Source organism: Amblyraja radiata, chromosome 32 (genome assembly GCF_010909765.2).
Source record: "Amblyraja radiata isolate CabotCenter1 chromosome 32, sAmbRad1.1.pri, whole genome shotgun sequence".
NCBI classification, from domain to species: domain Eukaryota; kingdom Metazoa; phylum Chordata; class Chondrichthyes; order Rajiformes; family Rajidae; genus Amblyraja; species Amblyraja radiata.
The window spans coordinates 13911661-13937602 of NC_045987.1; the positions used below are offsets into that span (position 1 = coordinate 13911661).

At 40.3% G+C, this 25942-nt stretch overlaps 2 protein-coding genes and 1 long non-coding RNA gene across 4 annotated transcripts in view; 1 reads left to right on the forward strand and 2 right to left on the reverse strand.

Moving 5' to 3' along the window:
* Nucleotides 1-4659: 4659 nt before the first annotated feature.
* On the reverse strand, nucleotides 4660-6534 carry LOC116990711. Its single transcript, XR_004416607.1, has 2 exons — nucleotides 6087-6534; nucleotides 4660-5933 (listed from the first exon to the last, which is right to left on the reverse strand). It is a non-coding gene; the product is annotated as an uncharacterized LOC116990711 (long non-coding RNA).
* Nucleotides 6535-6844: 310 nt separating this feature from the next.
* Nucleotides 6845-11713, reverse strand: dolk (dolichol kinase). The gene is made up of 2 exons (XM_033048636.1): nucleotides 11624-11713; nucleotides 6845-9991 (listed from the first exon to the last, which is right to left on the reverse strand). The coding sequence occupies exon 2, from the start codon at nucleotides 9815-9817 to the stop codon at nucleotides 8246-8248; it is 1572 nt and encodes a 523-aa protein (XP_032904527.1). The 5' UTR covers nucleotides 9818-9991; nucleotides 11624-11713; the 3' UTR covers nucleotides 6845-8245.
* A 34-nt stretch (nucleotides 11714-11747) lies between these two features.
* Nucleotides 11748-25942, forward strand: part of nup188 (nucleoporin 188) — a 72527-nt gene continuing 58332 nt past the window's right edge. The window contains exons 1-9 of one of the 2 annotated variants that reach the window (XM_033049015.1): nucleotides 11748-11808; nucleotides 17478-17532; nucleotides 19285-19358; nucleotides 19879-19963; nucleotides 21034-21114; nucleotides 21462-21506; nucleotides 22496-22588; nucleotides 22690-22809; nucleotides 24687-24898. In XM_033049015.1, coding sequence (XP_032904906.1) covers nucleotides 11780-11808; nucleotides 17478-17532; nucleotides 19285-19358; nucleotides 19879-19963; nucleotides 21034-21114; nucleotides 21462-21506; nucleotides 22496-22588; nucleotides 22690-22809; nucleotides 24687-24898 — 794 coding nt within the window. In that variant the 5' untranslated portion in view covers nucleotides 11748-11779. The remainder of the gene's footprint in view (nucleotides 11809-17477; nucleotides 17533-19284; nucleotides 19359-19878; nucleotides 19964-21033; nucleotides 21115-21461; nucleotides 21507-22495; nucleotides 22589-22689; nucleotides 22810-24686; nucleotides 24899-25942) is intronic. The other variant, XM_033049014.1, reaches the window with a different exon arrangement.

A 25942-nucleotide genomic window follows, 5' to 3' on the forward strand; every position in this document is an offset into this window, starting at 1 on the left:
GTGTATTGACACAATGAGTGATGACTTTGAAATGCATCTATCGATTGATGAGAGAGGAAGCCCAGATGAATCCCAGTATGGGGTATTGAGACAATGTCCGATGCCTTTGAGGTATGCAGTGACTGATGACATTGATATGCAAGTGCCTTGTACCAATCAAAGATCCTATAGCGGAGCTATAAGATCTTTGGTACCAATGTCCGATGCTTTTGATATGTAAGTGCCTTGTACCAATGTCCGATGCCTTTGATATGCAAGTGCCTTGTACCACATGACAGGATGCCTTTGATGCGACTGATGATTGACAAGAGACAAATGCATCCTGTAGTAATGTGTATTTACTGTACCTCTGACCAAAGATCCTATAGCGGAGCAAGATGGATTACTCTCACGCAAACGTGTAGTACGCTCATGGGCGGATTCATGGGCGATTTTATGACTCATTTTAGCAACCTGCCCCCGCCATCTTGTTCCGCCATTTTGCTCCGCCCTCTTGCTTCCGGCCAAAGATTGGATCCGCAGCGGGGAGAAGGAGTGCGGGGCCCGGGGGCAGCGGGGAGAGGGAGTGCGGGGCCCGGGGCAGCGGGGAGAAGGAGTGCGGGGCCCGGGGCAGCGGGGAGAAGGAGTGCGGGGCCCGGGGCAGCGGGGAGAAGGAGTGCGGGGCCCGGGGCAGCGAGGAGAGAGAGTGCGGGGCAGCGGGGAGAAGGAGTGCGGGGCCCGGGGCAGCGGGGAGAAGGAGTGCGGGGCCCGGGGGCAGCGAGGAGAGAGAGTGCGGGGCAGCGGGGAGAGGGAGTGCGGGGGCCGGGGCAGCGGGGAGAGAGAGTGCGGGGCAGCGGGGAGAAGGAGTGCGGGGCCCGGGGCAGCGAGGAGAGAGAGTGCGGGGGCCGGGGCAGCGGGGAGAAGGAGTGCGGGGCCCGGGGCAGCGAGGAGAGAGAGTGCGGGGCAGCGGGGAGAAGAAGTGCGGGGCCCGCGGGGAGAAGGAGTGCGCGGCAGCGGGGAGAAGGAGTGTGGGGCCCGGAGCAGCGGGAGAGGGAGAGGGGCATAGGAGGGGGGGGGGAGACATTGTAGTGAGGGGGCAGCGAGGGAGTGCCGGGGGGATAAGGCCTAGTGTGTGTGAAGCTGCGGGGAGGTTTACAATGTTTCTTATTTACAATGTTTCTTATTTAATGTCCCTTGTCTAGTCTGAAATAAAGTTCATTATTGGATCAGAAGAAATATAATTGTGTGTGTTATATGATTATATACATTTATATAATTTTCATGTATGTGTGTTTATAAACATTTTATTCTTTAACAATAATTAACAGAATTATGAACTAACAGAATTATGAATCTAACCCTATATCACGCACAAAAAGTTCCGCAATGTCAATCACCCTGCGAGTCGGGTCGGTTCCGGTTACGACAAAATCAACTCAAACACTGCTTGAGAACCATTTAAAAAGAAATGATTTAAAAAACATTAAAAAAGACAATTACCAGAATCAAATGTTATTATTGACAAGAAGTATGAAGTGACAGATTTATGAATCTAACCCACACAAAATGTTGCCCCACTACATTGATTACACTGCGAGTCGGGTCGGGTCAGGTAGGCTCAGGTTACTAAAATGGGCGTGGAAAAATGCCCATGATCCCCTCCATAGCGTACTACACGTCAGTCCATTGCATTTCGCAGGAGTAGCCTATCTTGCTCCGCTATAAGATCTTTGCCTCTGACCATGACTAATGTCTTTTGAATGTGCTTAGGTGACAAAAGAACAGTATAAAATACCATAGGTACACAAAATTGCTGGGGAAACTCAGCGGGTGCAGCAGCATCTATGGAGCGAAGGAAATAGGCGACGTTTCGGGCCGAAACCCTTCTTCAGACTTCAGACGTCTGAAGAAGGGTTTCGGCCCGAAACATCACCTATTTCCTTCGCTCCATGGATGCTGCTGCACCCGCTGAGTTTCCCCAGCAATTTTGTGTACCTTCGATATTCCAGCATCTGCAGTTCCCTTTTGAACAGTATAAAATACCATGTAAGGAGACTGAAGAAGGTCCATCTGTCTCCTCAGATCCTGGTGAACTTCTCCCGCTGCACCATCGAGAGCATCCTTACCAACTGTATCACAGTATGGTATGGCAACTGCTCTGTCTCCGACCGGAAGGCATTGCAGAGGGTGGTGAAAATTGCCCAACGCATCACCGGTTCCTCGCTCCCCTCCATTGAGTCTGTCCAAAGCAAGCGTTGTCTGCGGAGGGCGCTCAGCATCGCCAAGGACTGCTCTCACCCCAACCATGGACTGTTTACCCTCCTACCATCCGGGAGGCGCTACAGGTCTCTCCGTTGCTGGACCAGCAGGTCCAGGAACAGCTTCTTCCCGGCGGCTGTCACTCTACTCAACAACGTACCTCGGTGACTGCCAATCACCCCCCCCGGACACTCCTCCCACAGGAAAAACACTATGTATATATGCTAATGTAAATATTTATTCAAATCATATGCTATGTCGCTCTTCCAGGGAGATGCTAAATGCATTTCGTTGTCTCTGTACTGTACACGGACAATGACAATTAAAGTTGAATCTGAATCTGAATCTGTAATTCTGTGTTCAGGGAAGTGGACTGAGGACAGCCAAGTGTCTGTGTTGCTCACTTGTCTGGGGTTTTCCTTGCCACTTCCATCGGCCGATAATTAGTAAAGTTTTGAATTGGTCTACCAAACCGCTTTGTGAGTTGTCTTTTTATTAAGAAGTGAACCTGTTTGTTTAGTTATAAGTTAACCTTTTTTCACAATTAGATCTAACCTTCCAGAGCAGTCTACCATGCGGCACCTTGTCGAACGGCTTACTAAAGTCCATGTACACAACATCTACAGCACTGCCTTCATCAACCTTTTTGCTCACTTCTTCAAAAAAATCAATCAGATTTGTGAGGCATGACCTCCCACGTACAAATCCCTAATAAGCCCTTGCCCATCCAAATGCCTGTATATGCTAACCCTCAGAATACTCCCCAGTAACTTACCAACTACAGATGTTAAGCTCACCGGCCTATAGTTTCCAGCATTTTCCCTGCAGCCTTTCTTGAAAAGAGGCACAACATTTGCCACCCTCAATCCTCTATCACCTCTCCTGTATTTAAGGACAACTCATAAATTTCAACCAGGGCTCCAGCAATGTCCTCAGATATATCTGATCAGGCCCTGGGGATTTGTCTACCTTCAAACACGACAGTACCTTCAGTACTTCCTCGACGGTAACCCTGACATTTCCAGTGACTGCTCCAATTTCCTCCGTCCTACTGTCTTTCTCCTCGGTAAATACAGAGGAGAAATACTTGTCCATCTCCTTTGGCTCCACACAGAGGTGACCGCTTTGATTCCTGAGAGGTCCCACTCTCTAGTTACTCTAGTTACTCATTTCCTTCTAATGTATTCATAAAATCTTTTGGGATTGGCTTTTATGCTACCCGCCAGAGCTATCCCCTGGCCCCTTTTTGCCCTTCTGATCTTTTTTAGTTTGCTGCTTAGTTCCCAAAACTCACTCGCAGCGCATGGAAGACGGCACGCAGACCCATTGTGATGTCATCAGCGAAAGACAGTCGTTTTTAAATTCAAAGTTTTATCAGATTTTTGAACATTTTCAGTAATAACTTTAGAAATAAAGCATGACATTTTCAGATAAGTAGCTCCTCTGGCCACTTGTACATCAGGAAGATTGTTTATGTCCTCCTTAGTGAAGACAGATCCAAAGTACCTGTTCAACTCATCTGCCATTTCCTTGTTCTCCATAATAAATTCACCTTTTTCAGTCCTTGAGGGTCCAACTTTGGTCTTAACTAATTTTTTCCTCTTCACATACCTAAAGAAGATTTTACTATCCTTCTTTATATTCGTGGCTAGCTTACCTTTGTACCTCATCTTTTCTCCCCGTATTGCCTTTTTAGTTATCTTCTGCTGCTCTTTAAATGTTACCCAATCCTCTGGCTTCCCGGTCATCTTTGCTATGTTGTACTTCTTCTCTTTTATTTTTAGGAATACATTTGTTGTGGAATTTCTTCTGTTTTACTTTTGCTTATTTGATCTTTCCTATTTCGCTCCCTCATGTGGATGATTCCTGAGGAATGGATCCAATCACTGAGTATTTCTGTGAATAACCATGGAGGTGATCAATGGTAAGTGGGAGCAATTGCTTTTGAGAGTGCAAACAAATGTACTGGGATGTGATAGATAAATAGAAATCCTATTGGATTAGGTGAAGAACGAAGTGTTAGCACCTGAATCGATCAGAAGGGATGACAGCTTCTCAATTTCTGCCCTGGCAGATTAGTTTTGGAGTCACCATTAATTCAACAACTGACACATAATTGGCTATTTTAGTCTTGTATCTTCCATTTTCAGCTTTCATGTTTTATTCTCCCTCTCCCCTATAATATTTTAGAATCTATTCATATCCTATTTTCATCCACATACGTTTGTTGTTCACTTGCCCTTATTGGCTTCTTCCAATAGATGGGCTTTGTCCTCTTTTTTTGCAATTTCCAAGTTATTTCTAACTTTTCCCATTTCTGGTGAAAAGTCATTGACCTGAAACACTTAACCGTGTTTCTCTCACCAAAGATGCTGCACGATTTGTTGAGAATATAACACATTTGTTTGAACTTCAGATTTACAGCACTTGCAGTAATTTATTTCAGAATTTGTCTTTTATTCACAGTTTAATTATTAACAAAGTAACCTGTAATTGCATTCATTTGAGGTTTATTTTACAAACATGCATTATGGACCTGTGTAATCTTCCATTTCCTAATTTCATTCCATTATATACAATTGTTCAGAAAAGTTCAGTGAATTTCTTAAACCACAAACATTTCACAGCAAAGTACATCATTGAAAACATAAGAGAAAATAAATTACGGGGGGAAATATTTAGTTTGCCTCGTACACTCTCCTAGCCTCAAATCCTGAATTGATCAATATTCCCGCAAATTGATGCAACAAAGTATCCTTGTTGTATTCTGTGAATTATGCTTAATTCATCTGGAACAAAATACAGTTCTGGAATACTGACTGGAATCTCTTTAGGATTAGTGTTAAATTAGGACTATTAGAAAACAATAGCAACAACAGAGTTAACATGGACATCCTACTCAAACTATACTTTGTGTTTTGCTCAAAATTCCAACAACTGCAGTTAATTGTGTCAATCAGAGATTGTGTCGATCATGGAGATTGATATGTATAAATAGAGCACAGTGACGATTGGTACCTAGGATAGAAGGTCTATCTCATGAAAATAAATTAGGCAGGAAATGCAGACAAATTACTCCGGGTAGCTGCATCTTCATAAGATATAAATTTGTGGTTTAGATTGTGGTTGATCTTTTAACCTAACACTACTTTCTTACACTATCTGCACATTCCTTGATTCGCTTGGTAAAACACTCACCGCTAGACTCGGGAACAGCTTCTCCCCTCCGTTATTAGGCACTGAATGGTCCTTCCATCAGCTGGGGTACTGTTCAATACACCTCAACCCCATTAAAGACATTGGACTTTGCCTAAGGAACGGACGACACTACAATGCTGCAAATTATAACCAATCTTCCCCTCTGCTCTATCTAATGTACTTGAGTTGGAACTGATTGTATCTATTTATGGCATATCTGTTTGGATAGCATGCAAAACAAAGCTTTTCACTGTACCTTGCGACGTGACAATAATGAAACAAAACCTGCATAAATCTATTGATGTTTGGAATATACTCAACAACTGAGCCTTCACAACTCTCGAGTAGAGAATTCCAAAAAATCAGTACCCTCTGTAAAAATGTATTCTCATCTGTCCTGAACTCTTATTTTGAAAATGTAACAACTAGTTGTGGACATCCTAGACAGAATGTTTTATCGTTGCCACCCCAAAATAGGATGCAAACGTTTGCTACACCTCGTGTTCAAAAGGGAACTGCAGATGCTGGAATATCGAAGGTACACAAAATTGCTGGGGAAACTCAGCGGGTGCAGCAGCATCTATGGAGCTCCATAGATGCTGCTGCACCCGCTGAGTTTCCCCAGCAATTTTGTGTACCGTTTGCTACACCTCCTTCTGTCACATGTTTATCCTTCACTAGGACCGGACACATAGGCGCTATTCCAGATATAATTTCATCAGGACCCTGGTACAGTACATCTCTATTCGTACTCACAACCTCATGCAATCATAGCCAACTTTCCAATGCCTATCTAGTTGCTCGCTGCTAAAAGTGTCTTTTAACAACATTTATCAATATCTCACCATTTGAAGAATACTTCACCTTTTATCTTTTCAATCAAAACAGATGGCTTTACATTTTCCACACTATATTGCATCTGCCATGAGCCATGCCAAGTTTTCCACATCCCCAAAGCCTTTCTGCATCCTCTCTGACCACATTGCCATCCTCCAGTGCTTCTACGCAGCGGCTGTGGAAAGCATCTTGTCCGGAAATATTACCATCTGGTTTGGAAATTGCTCTGCCCAGGACAAGAAGGCTCTGCAGAGAGTAGTGCGTTCGACCGAACGCACTATGGGAACTTCACTCGCCCCCCTGCAGGAACTATACATCAGGAGGTGCAACTCCAGAGCCAATAAAATCATGGGAGACCCCTTCCACCCATGCAACGGACTGTTCCAGCTGCTACGGTCAGGCAAACGCCTCCGTTGCCATGCTGTGAGAACGGAGAGGTTGAGAAGGAGTTTCTTCCCAGAGGCCATTCGGACTGTAAACTCCTATCTCACCAGGGACTAACTTTACTGAACGTTTTTCCTTCCAATATTTAATATGTAAAAGAATATGTGTGTGTTCATGATTGTGTTTATAGTTTGTTTGGTTGTTTGTTTGTTTTTTGCACAAAGTCCGCAAGCATTGCCACTTTTCATTTCACTGCACATCTCGTATGTGTATGTGACGAATAAACTTGACTTGACTTGACTATTTTGTACACCAACAAACATGGATATTTAATATTTGATATCCTCAACCAAACCTTTGATACAGATGGGGCCCTAACCCCAACCCTATGGCACCCCACATTCTCCAAAATCAAGAAAATGACCTGTTATCCCAACCCTTGTTATCTATCTTATTAACTAATCCTCAGTCCTGGCCAGTATATTTGCTCATACCGTGCACTCTATTGAGGGCTGTATACACTGTTAATATACACTGCATCAACTGGTTCACTCTTCCTATTATGTTATTTACAACCTTAAAAAAATTAAACCGGATATGTCAAACATGATTTCTTTCATTAACCTTTTGTCAATCCTATTTTTTAAAAACCATTTTAGCAATTATTTCATAATAAATTCCAGCATTTTTCTCCTACCATTGTCTCACTAAATATCTTTTATAGTTCTGTTTTCTATTTTACCATAAACACTAGAAATTGTACAGTCTAGCTTTCAGGCATGTATTTGGCAAAATCTTCAGATCCATGGATGACAAATATGTTTCTCTTCAGTCAAAATTTGCTTTTTTAAAACACACTACATAATTTCTCCCCTCCCATCTTCATTTGAAATTGTAGGGATGGTTGGGAAGGACATGAGGAGTAAGGGGAAAGATTTTCTATTGTTCAGATGCTGCCTGCTCAGCTGAACTTCACAACAGTTGCAATTGTTTTGCATGCAAATTGAAGCTTAGAATTATTAAGAAAGTGGTTGTGGATAATAAAGATTGTTGGATCATTTTATTTATGTATATTTTTTATCAAACCGCAAAGTACCACAGCAATTCTTTCATTTTTTCAGCAAAATGAACTGTGTTGGGCGAGCTATACATGAAAACAATATGATCACTCGTCATTTGGGTGTTTTGGTATAATTCCTCAGTCACCTGTCTTAGAGATCTATGTCTTGAACATTAATATATCCCCCCTTCTTTGAAAATTCAACCTATTGTGGAAAGAGAATTTGGCTGATTTGTTTTTAGCCAACTGCCTTGAAAATATTGAAACTAGTTAGCTCAGTATGCACCTGGGAATCTTCCTGTTTACGAATTATCATTGGAGAAGTCTATTGCACTCATTTGTAGTTTTGTTATCAATTACACTTAATTTATTAGTTAGCTATTAACTTGACGGGATCACTTCTGAATAAATTAATAAGTTAATTCAGCTAGATACAAAATGATAGATTTCTTCTGATTTTAAGTGGTACATTGAGAGCAGGAAAACACAACACATTAACTGCAAAGTCAGTCATGCCAGTAATCCCCTTCACACCATCAGCATAATGAAAAGATACAAAGGCAAAAAAAGATTGTCTATTTGATCAGTGTATGCTTCCAGAAGAGAGACGATAGTAATGGATCCCACAATCCAGGTGTAGCTGCCATTCAGACTCACTGTTTTATCAAAGATCAGAATCAAAGCAACAGCAATGATCTGGGCAAACACAGAGGTCGCTGTTCCTTCAAAGGTTTTCTTTGTTCCAGGCCATTTAACCTCCCCCATTGTGCTTCCAAAAACAGAAGCCATGGCATCACCAATCCCAACAGCCAGGACTCCAGCATACGGAGCCAAAGCTATCTCCCCAGGAAAAGAACTTTTGGGAACAAAAACTCCAGGAAACAGCCAAACAGGCAGGGTTAACCCCAGCAGCAGGTAAATATGTGTTAGGATCAAGGGCCCGCTATCACGGCCATCAAGGAACAGGGTCAGCATTGATCTCAATGTCATGCCAAATGGTTTGATCCTAAAATGCCTTATGTATTCCAACACCACAAATGCAGCAAAACAAAACACAGCAGCGATGTAGAGCAACTGACGATCAAAGATGAGGCCTGGGACGTAGGTTGCCACTAAAATGGCATGAAAGATTTTCCTTACAACAGTGGAAGCTTTGTAATCTTTGGATGTAGATGATTGCTTAAGGTTCTGGTGAAAAACAATGACTGTAGCAACAATTGCCAGGGTGAACCAGCAGCTGAGTAGGTAGATCCTGGTTCTTGTACTGATGAGGAACTTGAGAAACCAAACAAAAAGATCATTCCTGGTCAGTCGGTAGAACCATGGTGCCATAATTCCCAAACCAAAAATAATCACCATTACGTGGAAGATCAGTGAGGAAACCCACGTCTCTGAGTCCATGAAACAGTACAAAATAGTAAAAATCAGTCCCAGGAGTGCCGTGCCAACCACAGCCACCAATAGAAATGATGCAAGAGGATCACATCTGCTATCTCCAAAGGTCAAGGAGCGTTTGATGAGCTGGTTAGTCACTATGCTTAACCCTGATAAGAACAACATCACTTCTCCTGGGGTGAAGCTTCTGGGCATGATGTAAAGGACAATGAGAGAGAGATAGACAAAGATCAATAACACCTCCAGAATCTCAATTACTTCTGACACAGAGAGAGAGTGTTTAAAGGTGTATGTTATGGCACAGGCTGCAAAACCATAGACAATGCTGGTATTCGTTGGAATCGGTTTTGTGAGCCCTAAAACCAGTAATGAGACAAATAGAGCAATGACCATTCCTGCGGCAGAACACACAATACAAAACCGCTCAAAGTGCACATTTCCAATCATTTCCCATCTCTCCTTTAACACGATTCCTAAAAGAGGCAAAACAACGCTGGCAGGCAGAAGCCCACTGCTAAAAGCTGGTCGATACTGAAAGACTGCATTGCCAGATTTCAGGAGCCGGTCCCATTTGTGCTGGACATAATAAGCCTGAACGGCTAAAGCGAGGGTACACCAGGAAAATCTGTTCCAGATTACAGCGTGGACAGACAGCACAATGATGAAAACAATGAATGACTCCACAAAGACTGGATTTTTCAACATTACTGCAGATTCTCTTCTGACACACAGTACCAAGAAAAGCTTTAATTATTTAGAATCCATGAAAGTTTGATATTCCATTCCATTTGACAAGGATTATTCTGTTAAATATCTTTTCGGTTTGATCAGATTTTCTTCCGCATTTTGCAACAGGATTGATCTAACCCAATGCCAGACCTGGAACAGAGATTATAATGCAGACTACATTAGTTACATTTAGATTACAAGTTAATATGTCAAAGGATGTAAGTAATAGTATTATTAATCCTGCTTCAATAATAGTTGGAGTCTTCAAGTTTCCAGCTATTTATCATTAATTCAATTTTTTTCCATTCATAGATGACTGGCAATAAGCAGTGCACTCAGTTCAGTTCAGCCTGCTGTCAATATGACAATTTCCTACTCCGATTTCTCCTCAATGAATAGAATTAAGTTCAAACAATGTGAAGTTTTCAAACAATTAAGTATTTTTAGCATTCTTCCTGGTTCATGCGACGAAGGAAATTATTTAATAGCAGAATAGACAGAATTCATTTAATATAATATAGTCTCTGAAAAGTCCCCCTTGGAGAGTAAAAATCCATATGTTATCATTAAGTACACAAAGTGCTGGAGTAACTCAGCGAGTCAGGCAGCTTCTCTGGGTCAGGACCTTTCTTCATACAATTGTATTTAAGTGATTGTAATGTTTATTTGGCAACTGGTAAACATTTTTAATATCCCACTATATATGTGATGAGAAAGAATGAAAAGTGCAGCTGGAATATGACATCTGATTACAATACATAGAATGGGTGCTAATTAATATTTAATTAAATAATAACCTGTGTCATTTAGAAACTCTGCCTGAAGTAGCTCTTTGTCCAACCCAACATTATTGTGTTGTCTCTACTACCAATATTACTATATTTATAGCAATATGTGCAGCTTGCTCTCCTACAAACAAAACAAGATAATCTGACAGAGAAACCCTTTTAATTATGTAAAATAATAAATATTGCTGTAATTGAGAATGGTATTGACCATAAAAGTTGGCACATGATGATGCAGCTGTACAAGTCGTTGGTGAGAATATGCTGTCACGGATGGATGTGGGGCCAGATAGTGGTGTTTAAGAGGCTTCTAAACTGACACATGGATATGCAAGGCATGGAGGTATTGGCATAATGTGCAGGCAGAGGAGATTAGATTAATTTGACCATGTTCGGCATGGACATTCTGGGTGGAAAGGCTTGTTCCTGTGATGACTGTTATATGTTTTAAAAAGCCACTGTAAAATTACCCTAGTGCGTAGTTGAATGGCAGAACTGGGAGAGGTGAGGGAGTTGATGAGAATGGGAGGTGAATAAAAATATATTAGTAGGATTAGTATAAATGGGTGATTGATGTTCAGCAGGGTCTTGAAAGACCTGTATCTCTCTGATTCAGCAAGTCAATATGAGTGACGTGTTTAAAATGAAAACTAGGGAACTTCAATGCAGATAAACAAGACTGGAATTAGAATAAGCGTTTAATTAGAAATGGATAAGAGATCTACAGATGAACTGAACGCCCATTGAAAATTGTTCAAACATCAATAAATGAAAACTGAGGCACTTTCAATAATATTGTGCTGCAATTTTAATTTACAGAATGGTCATAATGATGTATAACATTTCCGAAAAATCATCACTCTCGGGAACTCTATAGTGATTCAAATTTTAATGATCAGAAACGAGACAGGGCTGGTTGGAGTAAATTAGAATCGATATTTAAATTCCAATTTTAAAATTCGATCAGTAAGGCAAAAATAAATAAAGATAACCTCACCCGAAGTAAAACAGCATTCACTGGGAATCACTTCTTACCGGTCACCTTCCAGGTGGCGGCCATGATGAAGGAATGACCACGTGACAGTGGACGCACCAAGTGAAGGCGGTTAGTGGTCATGTGACCAAATGTCAGAGTCACGTGAGGAGATCTGTAATGGCGGCGGCAGCGGGACTGTGCGTGAGGTAAAAAAAAAATAGACAAACTTTTTCGTAAAATTAAAAAAAAAAAGCAGAAAGACCTGTTTGAGTTAAGGTCGAGTGCTTTTCCGGAATTAAACTTCTGGGGGTTTAACGGTGAGCTGGGTGTGGCGGGGAAGGAGCAGTTCCAGGGGTTTTGGCCGGTAAATGGGAGAGCGCGCTGACACGAGTTTACATTCAAATCTCGAGGCGTGAGTCTGGCGGATGATTGCGGCAGGATGAGCATTTGGTCCCATGGATAATACATGTTATTTCTTAATAAGGCATTCTGAATAGTGGTTTTAATTGGGTTTTATTACAAAGGGGAATTGGTAAGAAATCCTTTCTTCTTGTCACTGGACATATCTGGGATATCTGGAACCCAGAATGTGTCTAAAACCCTCCGGTCTCCCCAGTAAATTCCCATATTCTGGTCCCACTGTCAGTGATAACCAGCACGCAGTGTTGAGATAGTCAATATATTTGAGTTTTGGTCATCCTTCTTTACAACACTTGGACCACGTGGAAGAATTTCTATTCCCGATGAATGAAATGGACTTTTCATAACATTATCATCGGGGAGACTGACTGCTCGCTCAAACTGCAGGGGGAAATAAAAATAGCCTTCGAGAGGGTGGAGATAGTTTCATTTTAGCCACGGTATTGTTCTTGTGAAAAAATATTTAAAAAAGTCCAGCATGTATTCAAACTAGCACTGTTAATCCAAAACTATTATGATGTAACAACTAGATGTGATCTACATTTAGCAGTCACATGAGAGCTAGATTTACCCAATTTATTCTTGTTTTCTTTCTGTTGAATTTGGAATTCAACATTTCAAAAACCTTATGATCCATAAATCTCCTGGGTACAGTGAGGATCTAAAAGAAGAAAAGCAGGATGATATTTTCAATGAGAACATTCTTCTGAAGTAGTGGAGATTTTTTAACAAATATTCGCTAATCATTTTATTCTATTAAGTTCATGTCATAGGAGCAGAATTAGGTCATTTGACCCATCAAGTCTACTCCACCATTCAATCATGGCTGATCTATCTCCCTCTTAACCCAATTCTCCTGCCTTCTCCCCATAACCCCTGACACCCATACTAATCAATAATCTATCTATCTACGCCTTAAAATTTCCCAATGCCATGGCCTCCATAGCCATCTATGGCAATGAATTCCACAGATTCACCACCCTCTGACTAAATAAATTCCTCCTTGTCTCCTTCCTAAAGGAACGTCCTTTAATTCTGAGGCTATGACCTCTAGTCCTAGACTCTCCCACTAGTGGAAACATTCTCCACATCCACTCTATCCAAGCCTTTCACTATTCGATTTTCAAATATGTTGCTATTGTTTCCTTAATAATTATTTTCAAATTTTTTCCAATAGATAATGTTAAATGGTTGCCTGTGTTTTGCCTCCATTTTTGAATAATTTTCCAGTTCTCTGCGTCAGAATCAAGTCTTTTTGCAAGATTACAACCAATCCATTCATTATCTGAATTGTCAGTTCTTTTAGGATCTGAGGATGCAAGCCATCATAGTCAGATAAAGTGTAAGCCGTTAGTCTTATTAATTTGCCTAACACTCAATTTCTAATCATGTTGATAGCATTTGTCCACCCCCCAAGACTATTCAGTTAATAGGCTTCATAATATCTTCTACTGTAAAGACTGATACAAAATATCAGTTGAACTCTACTATTTCCTTTTTCCCCATAACTATTTCCCCAACTCATTCTTTAAGGGTCTGTGTTCACTTGGATCTCTATTATGTATTTAGAGAAGCTTCTACTCTTTATAATTCCACGCTACTTTACTTTCAAAGTTTGTTCTCATTCGTGATTATCTTTTTCTAGTTTGGGGATTCTGAATTTTTTCCCATTGATAATTTTTGCCTCCTTGTATGAACAAGAATAGAATCCCTCTTAATTCCTTATTACCCACAAGCTTCTGGTTCAATGGATTCTGATTTAAACATCTCTGTGATACTACTACCAGTCAAATCTTCCCTCCTACTTCTCTTCCATCACTGTCATAGAGTCATAGAGAGAGTCATAGAGTGATACAATGTGGAAACGGGCCATTCAGCCCAACTTGCCCACACCAGCTAACATGTCCCAGCTACACTAGTCCCACCTGCCAGCATTTGGTCCATATCCCTCCAGACATTTTCTATCCATGTACCTGTCTAACTGCTTGTTAAATGTTGGGATAGTTCCTGCCTCAACTACCTTCTCTGTCAGCTTGTTCCATCCATCCATCACCCTTTGTGTGAAAAAAGTTACCTCTCAGATTCCTATTAAATCTTTTCCCCTTTACCTTAATCCTATATCCTCTGGTTCTCGATTTGCCTACTCTGGGAAAGAGACTCTGTGCATCTATCCGATCTATTCTGCTCACGATCTTATACACCTCTATAAGATCACCCCTCATCCTCCTGCGCTCCAAGGAATAGTCCCAGCCTTCTCGACATCTGTCAATGACTATTTCCCGTGCAATACCTTGACCTGTTCTTTCATCTCCATCAATATCCCTCCTCTTCTTGAGCACCTTCCCAGGCAAATACAGAAGATGTTGCACCTGCCTTTTTACATGCTCTCTTCCTGGACTCGTACATTCTGTCCAGGTGAGGTAGGAATTCACAGCTGTACATCCACTTCAGTTAGCATTTGATTGTTTGCTTTTGATGTGCTCTCCTCTGGATTTGATGTGCTCTCCTCTGGACTCCATTTAGTCCACAAGACTGATCTTGAGTTGAACATAAACTTCAGGAACATTGCCTCATTTTCTGACATGCTTTTGGGACGATGATTAATTCAACAGTTTCAGCTAATCTAACATTTCCAGCATTTCTTTTTTATTAATCTCCTTATAATTTGGGTATAATTTGTACCTCTTCCAGAGATATTTTAATCATCATCTTAAAACTTGCATTACCACCACTTATTGTTTGATATTCCAGTTATTTCTTTGTCACTAGCTCTTTGTAATTTGTTTAATCAGAAATGGAAAAAGTTTAAAATGAAAGGTTGTTAACCTCTTGGCGGATGCCATGGGCCTGCTGAGAATTTCCTGCTTCTATTTCTGATTTCCATTATATGCAGCATCTACCAAATGCCTGACCATGATCTTCAAGGGCAATGACTGCAGATACTTAAGATTCCTATTATTCTGGCATGGAGAAGTTGATACCAATCCAATTTGCCCACATTAGATCCATAGTGTCATCTTGAAGATAAATTAGAAGTGGGCATTAAGTGCTGATCCTGCCAGTGATGGCCACATCCTGTTAATTAATTTAAAAAAAAGGTTTCTGGAGCTGCAATATGGTAAAGCTTCTGTAATCTGCTATCTGGCCATTTATATGTCCCAATGATTTGCAAGTAATATTTGCTGCTCACCCTTCTCACTCGCTGATGTTTTGTTTTGTCAACTCGGAAACGTTCTATTTAAGTTACACAATACTGTTCTATAGTACAGGTGCACAACCTTTTATCCGAAAGCCTTGGGACCAGACACTTTTCGTAATTCAGAATTTGTCGGTCTTCGGAATGGAAATTTTTTAGCGTAGATTTTAAAGGCTGGCTCAGTGGTAGAGTGCTCGGCTCATATCCGCAATGTCGCGAGTTTGCGCCTTGATCCCGGCAGTAAACTCGGTCGCGAGTTTGAGTCTTCTATGTAGTTTTTTCTTGCAGAATAAATGTTTGTATGAAATGCAGTATAGGAGAGGTGTACTGACTGTGTGGGCAGAACTTTGGAAGTGATTGCCCACCAGTCTAAAAAGCCGCTGTGTCTCCCTGTCCCTGGGATAGCAGGGGGCGATCAAACAGCACAATACCCCCCTCCCCCTCCAACTCCAGAGGAATCCGCTCCCCGATGGGCCGCTACGGCGACAAGTGGCAGTTCACCCACAACCCGAGCTGCGCCACCCAAAGAACAATACGTACCTTGCACACCATCAGCTTCTGCCCCTACGGGGAGCGTGTTCCTCTGGAGTTGGAGCGGGGCTAGGCTGGAGTTGCCCTTGCCCCCTCCCTCTGCAACTGTAAACAACCCCACTCTCCTGCAAGGGCGGTACAGTTCCCGGAGGATGGCAGGTGGCCGGAGACGTCAGGACCAACAGGAACCCGCTCCCCGATGGGCCCCTACGACGCCCCGAGCTGCGCCCCGTCATCGCAACCCAGGTTCCTCTGTAGTTGGAGCGGGGCTGGGCTGGGCTGGGCTGCTGTTGGCTGTGGGTCTCTGGGATCTCCGTGCTTGCAGTGGGCCTGGGGGTCGGTGTCCCGATGAGGGGGCGCAGCTCGGGGAACGGCTTCTGGTGGTCCTGACGTCTCCGGCCAGTTTGCAGTTTTCCTCTGGAGTTGGAACGGGGCTGCGCTGCTGTTGGCTGTGGGTCTCTGGGATCTCCGTGCTTGCAGTGGGCCTGGGGGTCGGTGTCCCGTTGGTCCTGACGTCTCCGAAGACAGTGCAAAGCCCCCGCGCCGGTGCAATGGGCGGGGAGCTGGAGAGGGGAGGGAACGGGTCACACACATGGCCGGGAAGCAGAGGGGTGTAGGTGGGGTGAAACTGAAGGGAGCGAAAATATGCTGCTGCCTGCCCCGCTGAGTTAAAAAGTTCCCACGCAAGACTCACGATACACTGTGTATTGTGAGTCTACCGTGGGAACTTTTTAACTCAGCGGGCAGGCAGCAGCATATTGTCAATTATTAACCCTCCCGCGCAATATAGCCTCACCTTCTCTTTTATGAACGGGGATTTAGTTCCCCTTTCTTCGAGGACCGACCGGAGGTTCCGCTGTCACCTCTGCGGGCCGCCCTCGGTGAACGTTTTCAAGGACCTTTCTTCAAGGACCGAAAAAATGTCCGCTATTCGGAGGTTTTCGTTATTTGGATCTTCGGATAAAAGGTTGTGCACCTGTATTGTGTAACTGTAAAAAATCGGAATTAATTATGTATTGGGGTATTAATATAAAAACATTTAAATATCTGCATAATATGATGGTGCAACACCAGAGTGCAAAGTCCTAAATAAACATGCTGTGTTATCAGAGTTTTATTGTAATAATATTTCTGGGTTTTGCCATTGAAATGTTACTAATTGCTTTCATAATACCATGATACTGCTACCAACCTATGGAGTCTGTTTTACATAGAAATCCAGAAGCTGCCTTTGATGAATCCCTGTCCTCCAATGTATGGTAAATGCAGATTTTTGTGAACACAAAAAAAACTGCAGATGCCGCAATCCTGAGCATAAAGCAAACTGCCTGAGTTCCTCCAGCAGTATGTTTTTTTGGTCAATTTTTTTGTGATTGTTTTCTTCATGGTTAGCAGTCAATACTGCTGTTTCTGTTGATCACAAACTTAAGCCAACTTATAGAAAAGCAATGTAACCAACTGAACGGATGTTTAGATAAGAATGTCACTCTGGCTGCATGTCCTATTTAAGATTAATTTGAGAGCCAATGTCAGTTCTTGCTCATAGAGAGCATGAGTTCAGTGTCGTAAAATTCATCACTAAGTTTTCAGTAAAATTAGGCAAAGTGAGAGCCTCATGATTATCTCTTTAGGCAACATTGTTTTCATTTTGGTTTTCATCTTGTGCATATTTGCTAATTCGATATTATGATATAATTTCTTTGGTAAAGAATATTAACTTGTTCACAGGAGTAGTCGAGAGCTCTGGACGATATTACTGGGAAGATCGGCGCTAAGAGATACTGTAAGTTCAACTCGATATGCTGAGCTCCAAATTGAAGTTGGTTGATTAATGTCACAAGGATACATGAAGTGTTGATATTTCTCCAGAATTTCCAGTCGCTTTAACAGTATGGTATATTAGTGCAAATAATCCTATGAGGGGCTACACCAGTGACAATGGCCTAAAATGATTTTAAAGGACACATAGTCTGTGGTTTCCTATTTGTAGTGATTCGTATTTTGGCAGATTTATGACCACAGCCTTCCATGTCATTTGTTGGTGTCCATTGGGTTTTCTTTTACAACATTTTTACATATATTGAAAATCAAATCAAAAGTTATATCAATCTAGAGCAGTGATTCCAAAAGTTTTGATACCCGTGTACCCCTTCGTAAATTTTCGTAAGCATCTTGTACCCCTCGTTAAAAACAATCGTATTTCATTGTAAAAGTCGATAAAAATTGCATAAATTTTTATTTTGGATTAAGGTCGCATGTAAACAAAGGTTTTCTATAATATAATGTATAATTACTAGAATAAAATTAATAAAGTATCCATGAATAAAAATAATTTATCATCAATGTGAAGGATCATCAATTGCTTATGTTGGGAAAATATTTTGGCAAAATTTGGCTCTGTAGTTGTTAATTTCAACCTCGGTTGCGGTTCGACATCTAATATGCGGTTCATCTTCTTCGTCTTAATGTCCACAAGGGCCAAAAATCCAACTTCACACAAGTATGAGCTTTGAAATGGAAAATGAACTTTAGTGCTTTATCTGACAATTCTGGAAATTCATTTTGTGTTTGTAACCAAAATGAAGATAATGTGTTCTCTTTATATTTGTTTTTCAAGAATCCATCAGAAGCTAGTTAAAAAGGTGTTCTTCTTCTGTTTCCTTTTGGCACTGATTGATTGATGTTGAATGGGTATCTTATCCACTTCAATATCCATGTCCAATTCAGGGAAATACTTTTCTAGATTAATCTGTAAACTCTGTAAATGCCGTATTATAAATAATCATCACGCCATCTTCAATTTGTTCGCTCGAACTTGTCCACTTCTCCATTAATAACTCACGCGGGAGACTGCAAACTACCCAAATGCAGCAGCTATCACAACTTGAGTAGGGGAATTTATACGAAATATATAATTTATTTGCAAATGTGTATGTATAAAATAATTTGTAACCACAGTATTTTTTTTCTAATAATGAATCTATTTCAGTAGTACATAGCTGAGAATTGCCGCGTACCTCCTGAAGACCTTTCGCGTAAGACTGGGGGTACACGTACCCCACTTTGGGAAGAACTGAAGTTCTTTAGTAACTTGTCAGTTTCTTTGTTCTTTAGTAACTTGTCAGTTTCTTTGTTGAACTAAATTAAGACGCATGTTGCAATCAAAAGCGCTTGAACAATTGGTTGGGAAGAAAGCCAAACTGTAAGAAAGACGACTGCGCCTCCTTTTCAAGAGCAGCCAGCTTTTGCACGGTCGGTGCCAAAGCATCAACATGACCCTTAAACGTGCTACGTGTTGATTTCTACCTATAAAAACAGTGTCAGCAGAAGATTATAAATAGGTGATCGGTGTTAGTGGGGAAACTTGTAGGATGAAAAATTAGAACAGGTACGATATACAAAAGATCTACCAATACAATTGCAGTCTGTGGTGGGTAACGGAGCGGTTGCAAGGAAAAAGCTAAATGTGATAGGTGAAATATACAAGGTGAATAAATTGTAGAGGTTAAAGTTTTATATATTCGTTTTCTTTCAGGCTCAGGTTGAAGCTGAATTGGACCGACATAGTGACCGGTTACTGACTGGACTTTCATATTATAAGCCGCCTAGGTAACACTGAAACCTCAGTTAATAATTGGGATAAAATTTCCTTAATGGAATAAATGCTCCAAGCATAATGAAGCTTGCATTCATTGTTGAAGAGTATAATTATTTTTTATGTTGTATTTTCCTTATAGTTTGAGGTATAAGAGAATGGGAATGGAATATACATTTGCTGGGTGCATTGAGTGAACAGTTAATTGATTTAAAGTGTGAAAATAATCAGCGAGAATGTAAGTGTAGATTACTGGGAAGGACAGCAATATGCAGTATTCTGTTCAGCTCCTTATGCTATGTTCTGACTTTAAGTTAGTTGCTTAATATCTGTTCAATATAAATAAATTTCACGAGTTAGCCACCAATGTTCAGTGTAAAGAATAAATTGGATGCAAACGTATTCACCAGAATAATTTATGTTTTGGAATATTTGGATTTAATAAACAACACCTAGCCATTGCTACAGATAAAATAGCTTTTTTTGTAGCTATCAAGTTCAGTAAGCTTGTTAACTGCTATGTTTCTGTTACAGTGCATCTTCTGGGGATAAGCTGAAGTCTGATAAGGAAGTGGTGGTACCATTGAAGGAACTTGGACTACGGATCAGCAAATTCTTGGTGTGTACCATGATTGTTATTTTGTGTCATAATGCAGTCTCCTGTGTGGGCACTGTGTTGAAATTTAATCTGAGTGGAACTCTGAAAGGAATTCCACTTTGTGTCTACCTGTCCACTTTCTCACATTTCCACTCAAGGGTAGGCATAGCTGGTAGAGCTACTGCCTCACAGCACCGAAGACCTGGGTATGATCCCGACCTTGGGCGCTGTTTCTGGAATTTGCGCGTTGTCTCTGTGACCATGTGGGTTTCCTCCTGGTGCGTCGGTTTCCTCCCACATACCAAAGGTGCATGCATTTGTAGGTTAATTGATCTCTGTCAATTGCATAGTGTTTAGAGAGTGGATGTGAACGTGGGATAACATAGAACTAGTGTGAATGGCTGTTTGATGGTTGGCATGGATTCAAAAGGCCAAAGGTCCTGTTTCTACGCGGTATCTTTCAATTCAATTCTGTTCAGTTCAGTTAGATAATTGTGGACTTGTATGTTGGAGCAAATGGTGTGGTAATTTGTGACAGGCTGAAGACTGGTCAAAAGAACAAGGAGAAATACATCATCTTTCTCTCGGTGAAATATGATGTTCAGTGAATTTGAGCTGGGCTATTTTAGTACTGTGGTAATGTTGGTCTCAGGACAAGATGTGTTTAGAGAATTCACAAAGGAGGGAAAGAAAAGGGGGAGAGCTGAAGAGCTGGAAGGCATCAGGTTTGTGTTGGGAGTAGAAAGGAATCGGGTAAAGAGAAGTGAAAGTGACGAGACCAAGAGAAGGTAGTCAGAAGATGGGTGGCAGTAAAGAGAAACATTTTGGATATGTCTTTTGCAGTTCGTGATCATGGAATTGTGAATTGTAATCTGGTCTTGCCTGCTGATGAATGGCTAAAACAAATGTCTTTCACAACTGCTTTTATTCGAGGAACTGTTAGTGTGATTTTTTTTTTTGTGCAAGAGTTCTCAAGATTAGCTTCCGTTGTGTTTGACTAAAAACAACATCTGTTTGTAAAATAAAAAGAATATGTTATGCTTATTTACAACATTATAATTTCTTCTAATAATTGGTTAATTCTTGGACAGAGTCTGGATGAGCAGCAGAGTGTTCAAATATTACAATCATATCTTCAAGAGGATTACAGGGGCACAAAGGATTCAATAAAGGTATGGCTTTTTTGGCGAGGGCATTCTAGTGGATTAATCATAGATATTGAATTGGGGAAATATAACTTCATGAGAAGATACAAAGTAGCTCATTTGGCGTTATCGCGGTTTTCTTCCATTATTAACAAATAATCTTCATAAATTTGCTGAGTTTATAATTGAAAACTAGTTTGACATGTAGAGTTCGTGCTGAAAATTGAATTAGGGTCTGATTCAGCCTAATTTCTGGTATGAATTTTGTATTAAATTCCGCCATACTGTTTTCTTTTAAAGAGTTTTGTTTTTATGTTCACAGCTTTAACATCATGTTACTGATTCATTTATTAATTTATATTTGTCCTTTTCAGGCAGTTTTGCAGGATGAGAGACAGAGCCAAGCCCTGCAACTAAAGGTTAGTGGTTATATATTTAAACATTAAAAAGTACAGCAGATGTGTTAATGGAGAATCTGGATATGAACTCCCTCTTTATCTTTCATCGGCTTTTCTACTTCACAGCTGTGCTGCTGAGAGAATATGCAAACTAGAAATTCAGGCCTTCCACAAGGCAGTGTAAGATTAGATGGGCAGTTGCTGAACAACATTTCATATCTCCTGATCTGTGTGTTAGGGACAAATGAAAGGGAGGGGAAGTAAAAAATTACTTTGGAAGACTTTTATAATGAAAGCATTTAAAGGAATGGTGTCCGAGCTCCTCATTTTGCCATTTTTCCTGGTATATGTTTTATGTTAAAAATGGAATTAAGCATCAACTGATTTGTTTTTATTTATTTTTCAATTGATCCTGAGAAACTGGTATTGCTGCCTCTTGTCATTTTGCACCATGAGACATGGGATGAAACAAAAAGCTTAATGTCATTCCTTATATGGGAGAAGGTGATTGTACCCAGAGCCGTAGAGTCCGGAAACACACTTAAACAGCTTTAAAATAATAAATCAATACGCATTTTATAATTTCATTTTTATTTAGAGGAGAAATTTGAGAACTCTGGTTTTTCAGATGTCTTACCAAAATAGAATTCTTGAGCTGCAGCATTTTCAGAGTTGTGATTTTGTTGCTGGACTGTCTTTGACTTAATTAATTTGCTGCAGAGGTGGTGATTTCTGATTCATCTTGGCCAGCATTTTTAAAGCAGAATTTGGCGATGTGTAACAAAAAAAACCAAATTTTGTTCTTACCTGCTTATTACAACATGAATGTTTGGTTTAGATCATTTAGTTTCTCAGTGTATTTCAAATTGTGGAAGTCAGAAATAATTTATAGCCTGCACATTCAAATATAATTTCACTTGCCATTTGCTGAATTCTTGCATTGCCCGTATTTACACCTTAAGCATTTATCTTAGAATAAATTGATTATTTTTTTGTCTTGCTCTGCTTAGATTGCAGAATATTATTATGAAGAAAGAATTTATACTCTACGTTGTGTTCTGTACCTACTCACATATTTTCAGGATGAACGACATCCTTACAGGGTGAGTTAAAGTAATACATGAATAGGCTTTTTGGGTGAATGAAACTGTACTGAAGTGTGAGCAATGTTACAGTTGTACGTATTTTTTTATTAATTTCGTAGGCAGAGTATTCAAAATGTGTGGACAAGCTGGAGAAAGAACTGGTTACAAATTATCGGAAGCAGTTTGAGGAACTATTCAGAACTGAAGCTCCAACTTGGGAATCTCATGGGAATCTTATGGTGTGTAATATTTGCTTTTGTATTCCGTTAAATTCATTTTTATATTGTTTATTTTGCCATCATCCTGTCGATTGGATCATGTTGCTTCGGTTCCAAACTATATAAGATGGGATGAATATCATTGCCATCAGATGTAGCTTGCTGTTGAGAAGTGTATTTGTGAGGCCACACTACTTCAATTGATGTTCTTCCCATCCTCAGCGGTTCCAGCGATGAACTTTCTGTTGATATGTGAATATTTCTCAACTGTAACCATAAGTATGGAGTCACCACTCCAGATTAAGTAACTTTGCTTGACTAGGATTAGGAACATAGAACATTATAGTATACGCGCAGTTGGTGGAGGGTTGGCGGACCCGGCACCATTTTCAATTGTGACGCGACCGACGGGCCCAGCAAATGTGGTTAATTAAAGCTTATCCCCATCATGATGCCATAAAACATTTCAAATTGAAATATTCACAACATATGTAAAAATTAAATCTGCCATCTTTGGTGCTTCTTTCCAACCATCAGCTAATGATATAAATTAATATTAAAAATAATCTTTCTATGCTTATACAATTCTGGAATATTCCCATCAAAAATTAGCAAATGCACATATGCAGGTTCATTCTTCAGAAAAATTATTATTGGAATATGACCATTAGTAGAAGCCTTTATTCCTGGTTCAAACCTATATGACCCTTGGAGCCGTTGGGAATTAGATAAAAATGGCGATCTGAAAATCGGGAAAGGCAACCCTCCCCCAACTGCGCAGGCACAGCTGAGGACCAGTTGGGTGCCCTTTGTGACACCAGTCAAATAAACACGAAAGTATTAGATAAAAAAATAAAATGAAGTAAAGTTTATTAAGAGAATTACTTTGTCAAATCGAACGAAACTTGCTACTGCAAACCCCAGACGAATGGTGAGTAAGGTGGGCCTAAAATTGTTGCACTATCGTGTACCGTTTCGGCTGTATTTTGGGAACATACGTACAAATATATATACAAGATGAGAGTTTTAGTTATATCGAAGATAAATAGAAGATAGATAGCATGACCTCCTGGCAGATTATACTCAATGCCCGACTGATGAAGGCAAGCATAAGCCTTCTTTACTATTTGTATAGATACTTTCAGGGAGCTGTGGAACTTGGCCCAAATTTCCCTTTGTGCATCAATGTTGTTAAGGATCCTGCCATTAATTGTATGCTTTCCCCTTTGACCAGTGCAACACCTCATGCATGATCGAATTAAATTCCTATTCTGTGCCCATATATATTACAGATTTAATTGATGCTGTATCGTTTTTCACTGTACGCAACTCCAACACTTTTTGTGTGTCTAAACTTTCTCGACAATCTATCTACATTTTCATCCAAGTCATTTATATATGACGAACAAGAAATTGCAGCACTGATCCCTGCAAAACACCACCAGTCACAAACTTCCTGTCCACTACTAACATTTGTCATGTATGGGTAGACTAGTTCTAAATCCTTTGTGGATCCAATGCATCTTAATATTCGGGATCAGCCTACAATGAGGGGTCTTGTCAAATGCCTTAATAAAGTCCATGTGGACAACATCCACTGACCTACCCTCATCAATCAACTTTTTCTCCTCAAAACACTTCTAATTAAACATAAGATATTACTTGTGCTGGACAAAGCCATGCTGATAAATTATCTTATTCTCTTCCAAATGCTACCATCTTCCAAATGTATATTTATGACATCTATTTTATGGACTATGAAGTTTAGCTCAAGCCTGCAAATCTTTTAGAAATCTTCAAAGGAACCTCGTGGTTCATAATCTTCCTTAGCCATTTGTTAGAATTAACTGAAATAAAACAGATGCTTTCAATTACTGAATTTCATTGCTTTTCCGCAGACAGAACGTCATGTGTCTCGTTGGTTCATACAATGCCTTAGGGAGCAGGCCCTTATTTTGGAGATTATGTTCCTATATTATGCCTATTTTGAAATGGGACCTGAAGATCTACTGGCTTTTGCAAGAATATTTAAAGAGCAGGGATTTGGAGCACGGCAAACAAACAGACACCTCATAGATGAAAGCATGGATGGACTAGTTGATCGCATTGGGTGAGTATATGTTGGCAAATTATTTAACCTGATTAATATATTTAGATAGTTTGAAAAAAAATTGTTCTTTTAAGGTTTATAAATGTGAGATTACTGTATGAATGCAATGTGGAAAAAGTCATTAACTTTGTCGACAAGTAGTGGATCTATATTCTATCTCCTATTACATTTGGGTAATGTTCCAGTTATGCTGCAGTTTATTCAGTAGTGACAGCAGGATGCCCCCTCTTTCAGATTCTTGTTCCACCCTTTTAGAAAAGTAGAAATTTTCTTGCTTTCACAACTGCAATGCACATTGATGCTCCTTGAGTAAGTGTTTAATACATATTTACATACATGTTTTCTACAATTTCTGCCTTAACCATTTGTTGAATTTTGCTTTTACATAATTAATAAGGACTTGTAGATTAATGTAAATTTGTAGGACTATTCTAATTGTAGATACAGAAATAGAGACGCATATATGGTTATAAAGCATGGAGACTGGTCCTGCTGCCCAACTCATCCATGTCAGTAAAGGCCATTCCCTGCATATCCATGTGCCCCGTCCAAAAGAGAAAACAATCAAGTCTTATAACTAATACCCTCTAATCCAGGCTCCATTCCAGTAAACATAATTCCTTCTGATAGCGGGGTGATCAGAACTGCGCACAACACTCTCAAATGTAGTTCACTAGCATGTCCTAGCATGTTCTTGAATAAAGGCACAATATTAGAAATCCTCCAGTACCTCACCCATTGTTAAAGATGATGCACATATATCTGCAATCTCTTCCCTAGTTTTCCACAATGTTCCAGGATATTCTTGAATAGGCCCTTGGGATTTATCCACTTTAATATGCCTCAAGAACACCAGCACCTCTTCAATTGTCATGTGGACCTATTCCAATTCATTAGTCTTTACTTTCCTTAGCAATTAAACTTGTAACTGAATTCTGAATCATCCAGCTACGTGACTGTGATTGATTGTTTAGAGATACAGCTTAGAAACAAGCCATCGAGTCCGCGCTGACCAGTGATCACCCGCACACTAGTTCTAAAATA

Excerpts from the sequence above, each read along its gene's own strand:
- dolk (XM_033048636.1), bottom strand. The coding sequence starts at position 9,817 with ATGTTGAAAAATCCAGTCTTTGTGGAGTCATTCATTGTTTTCATCATT.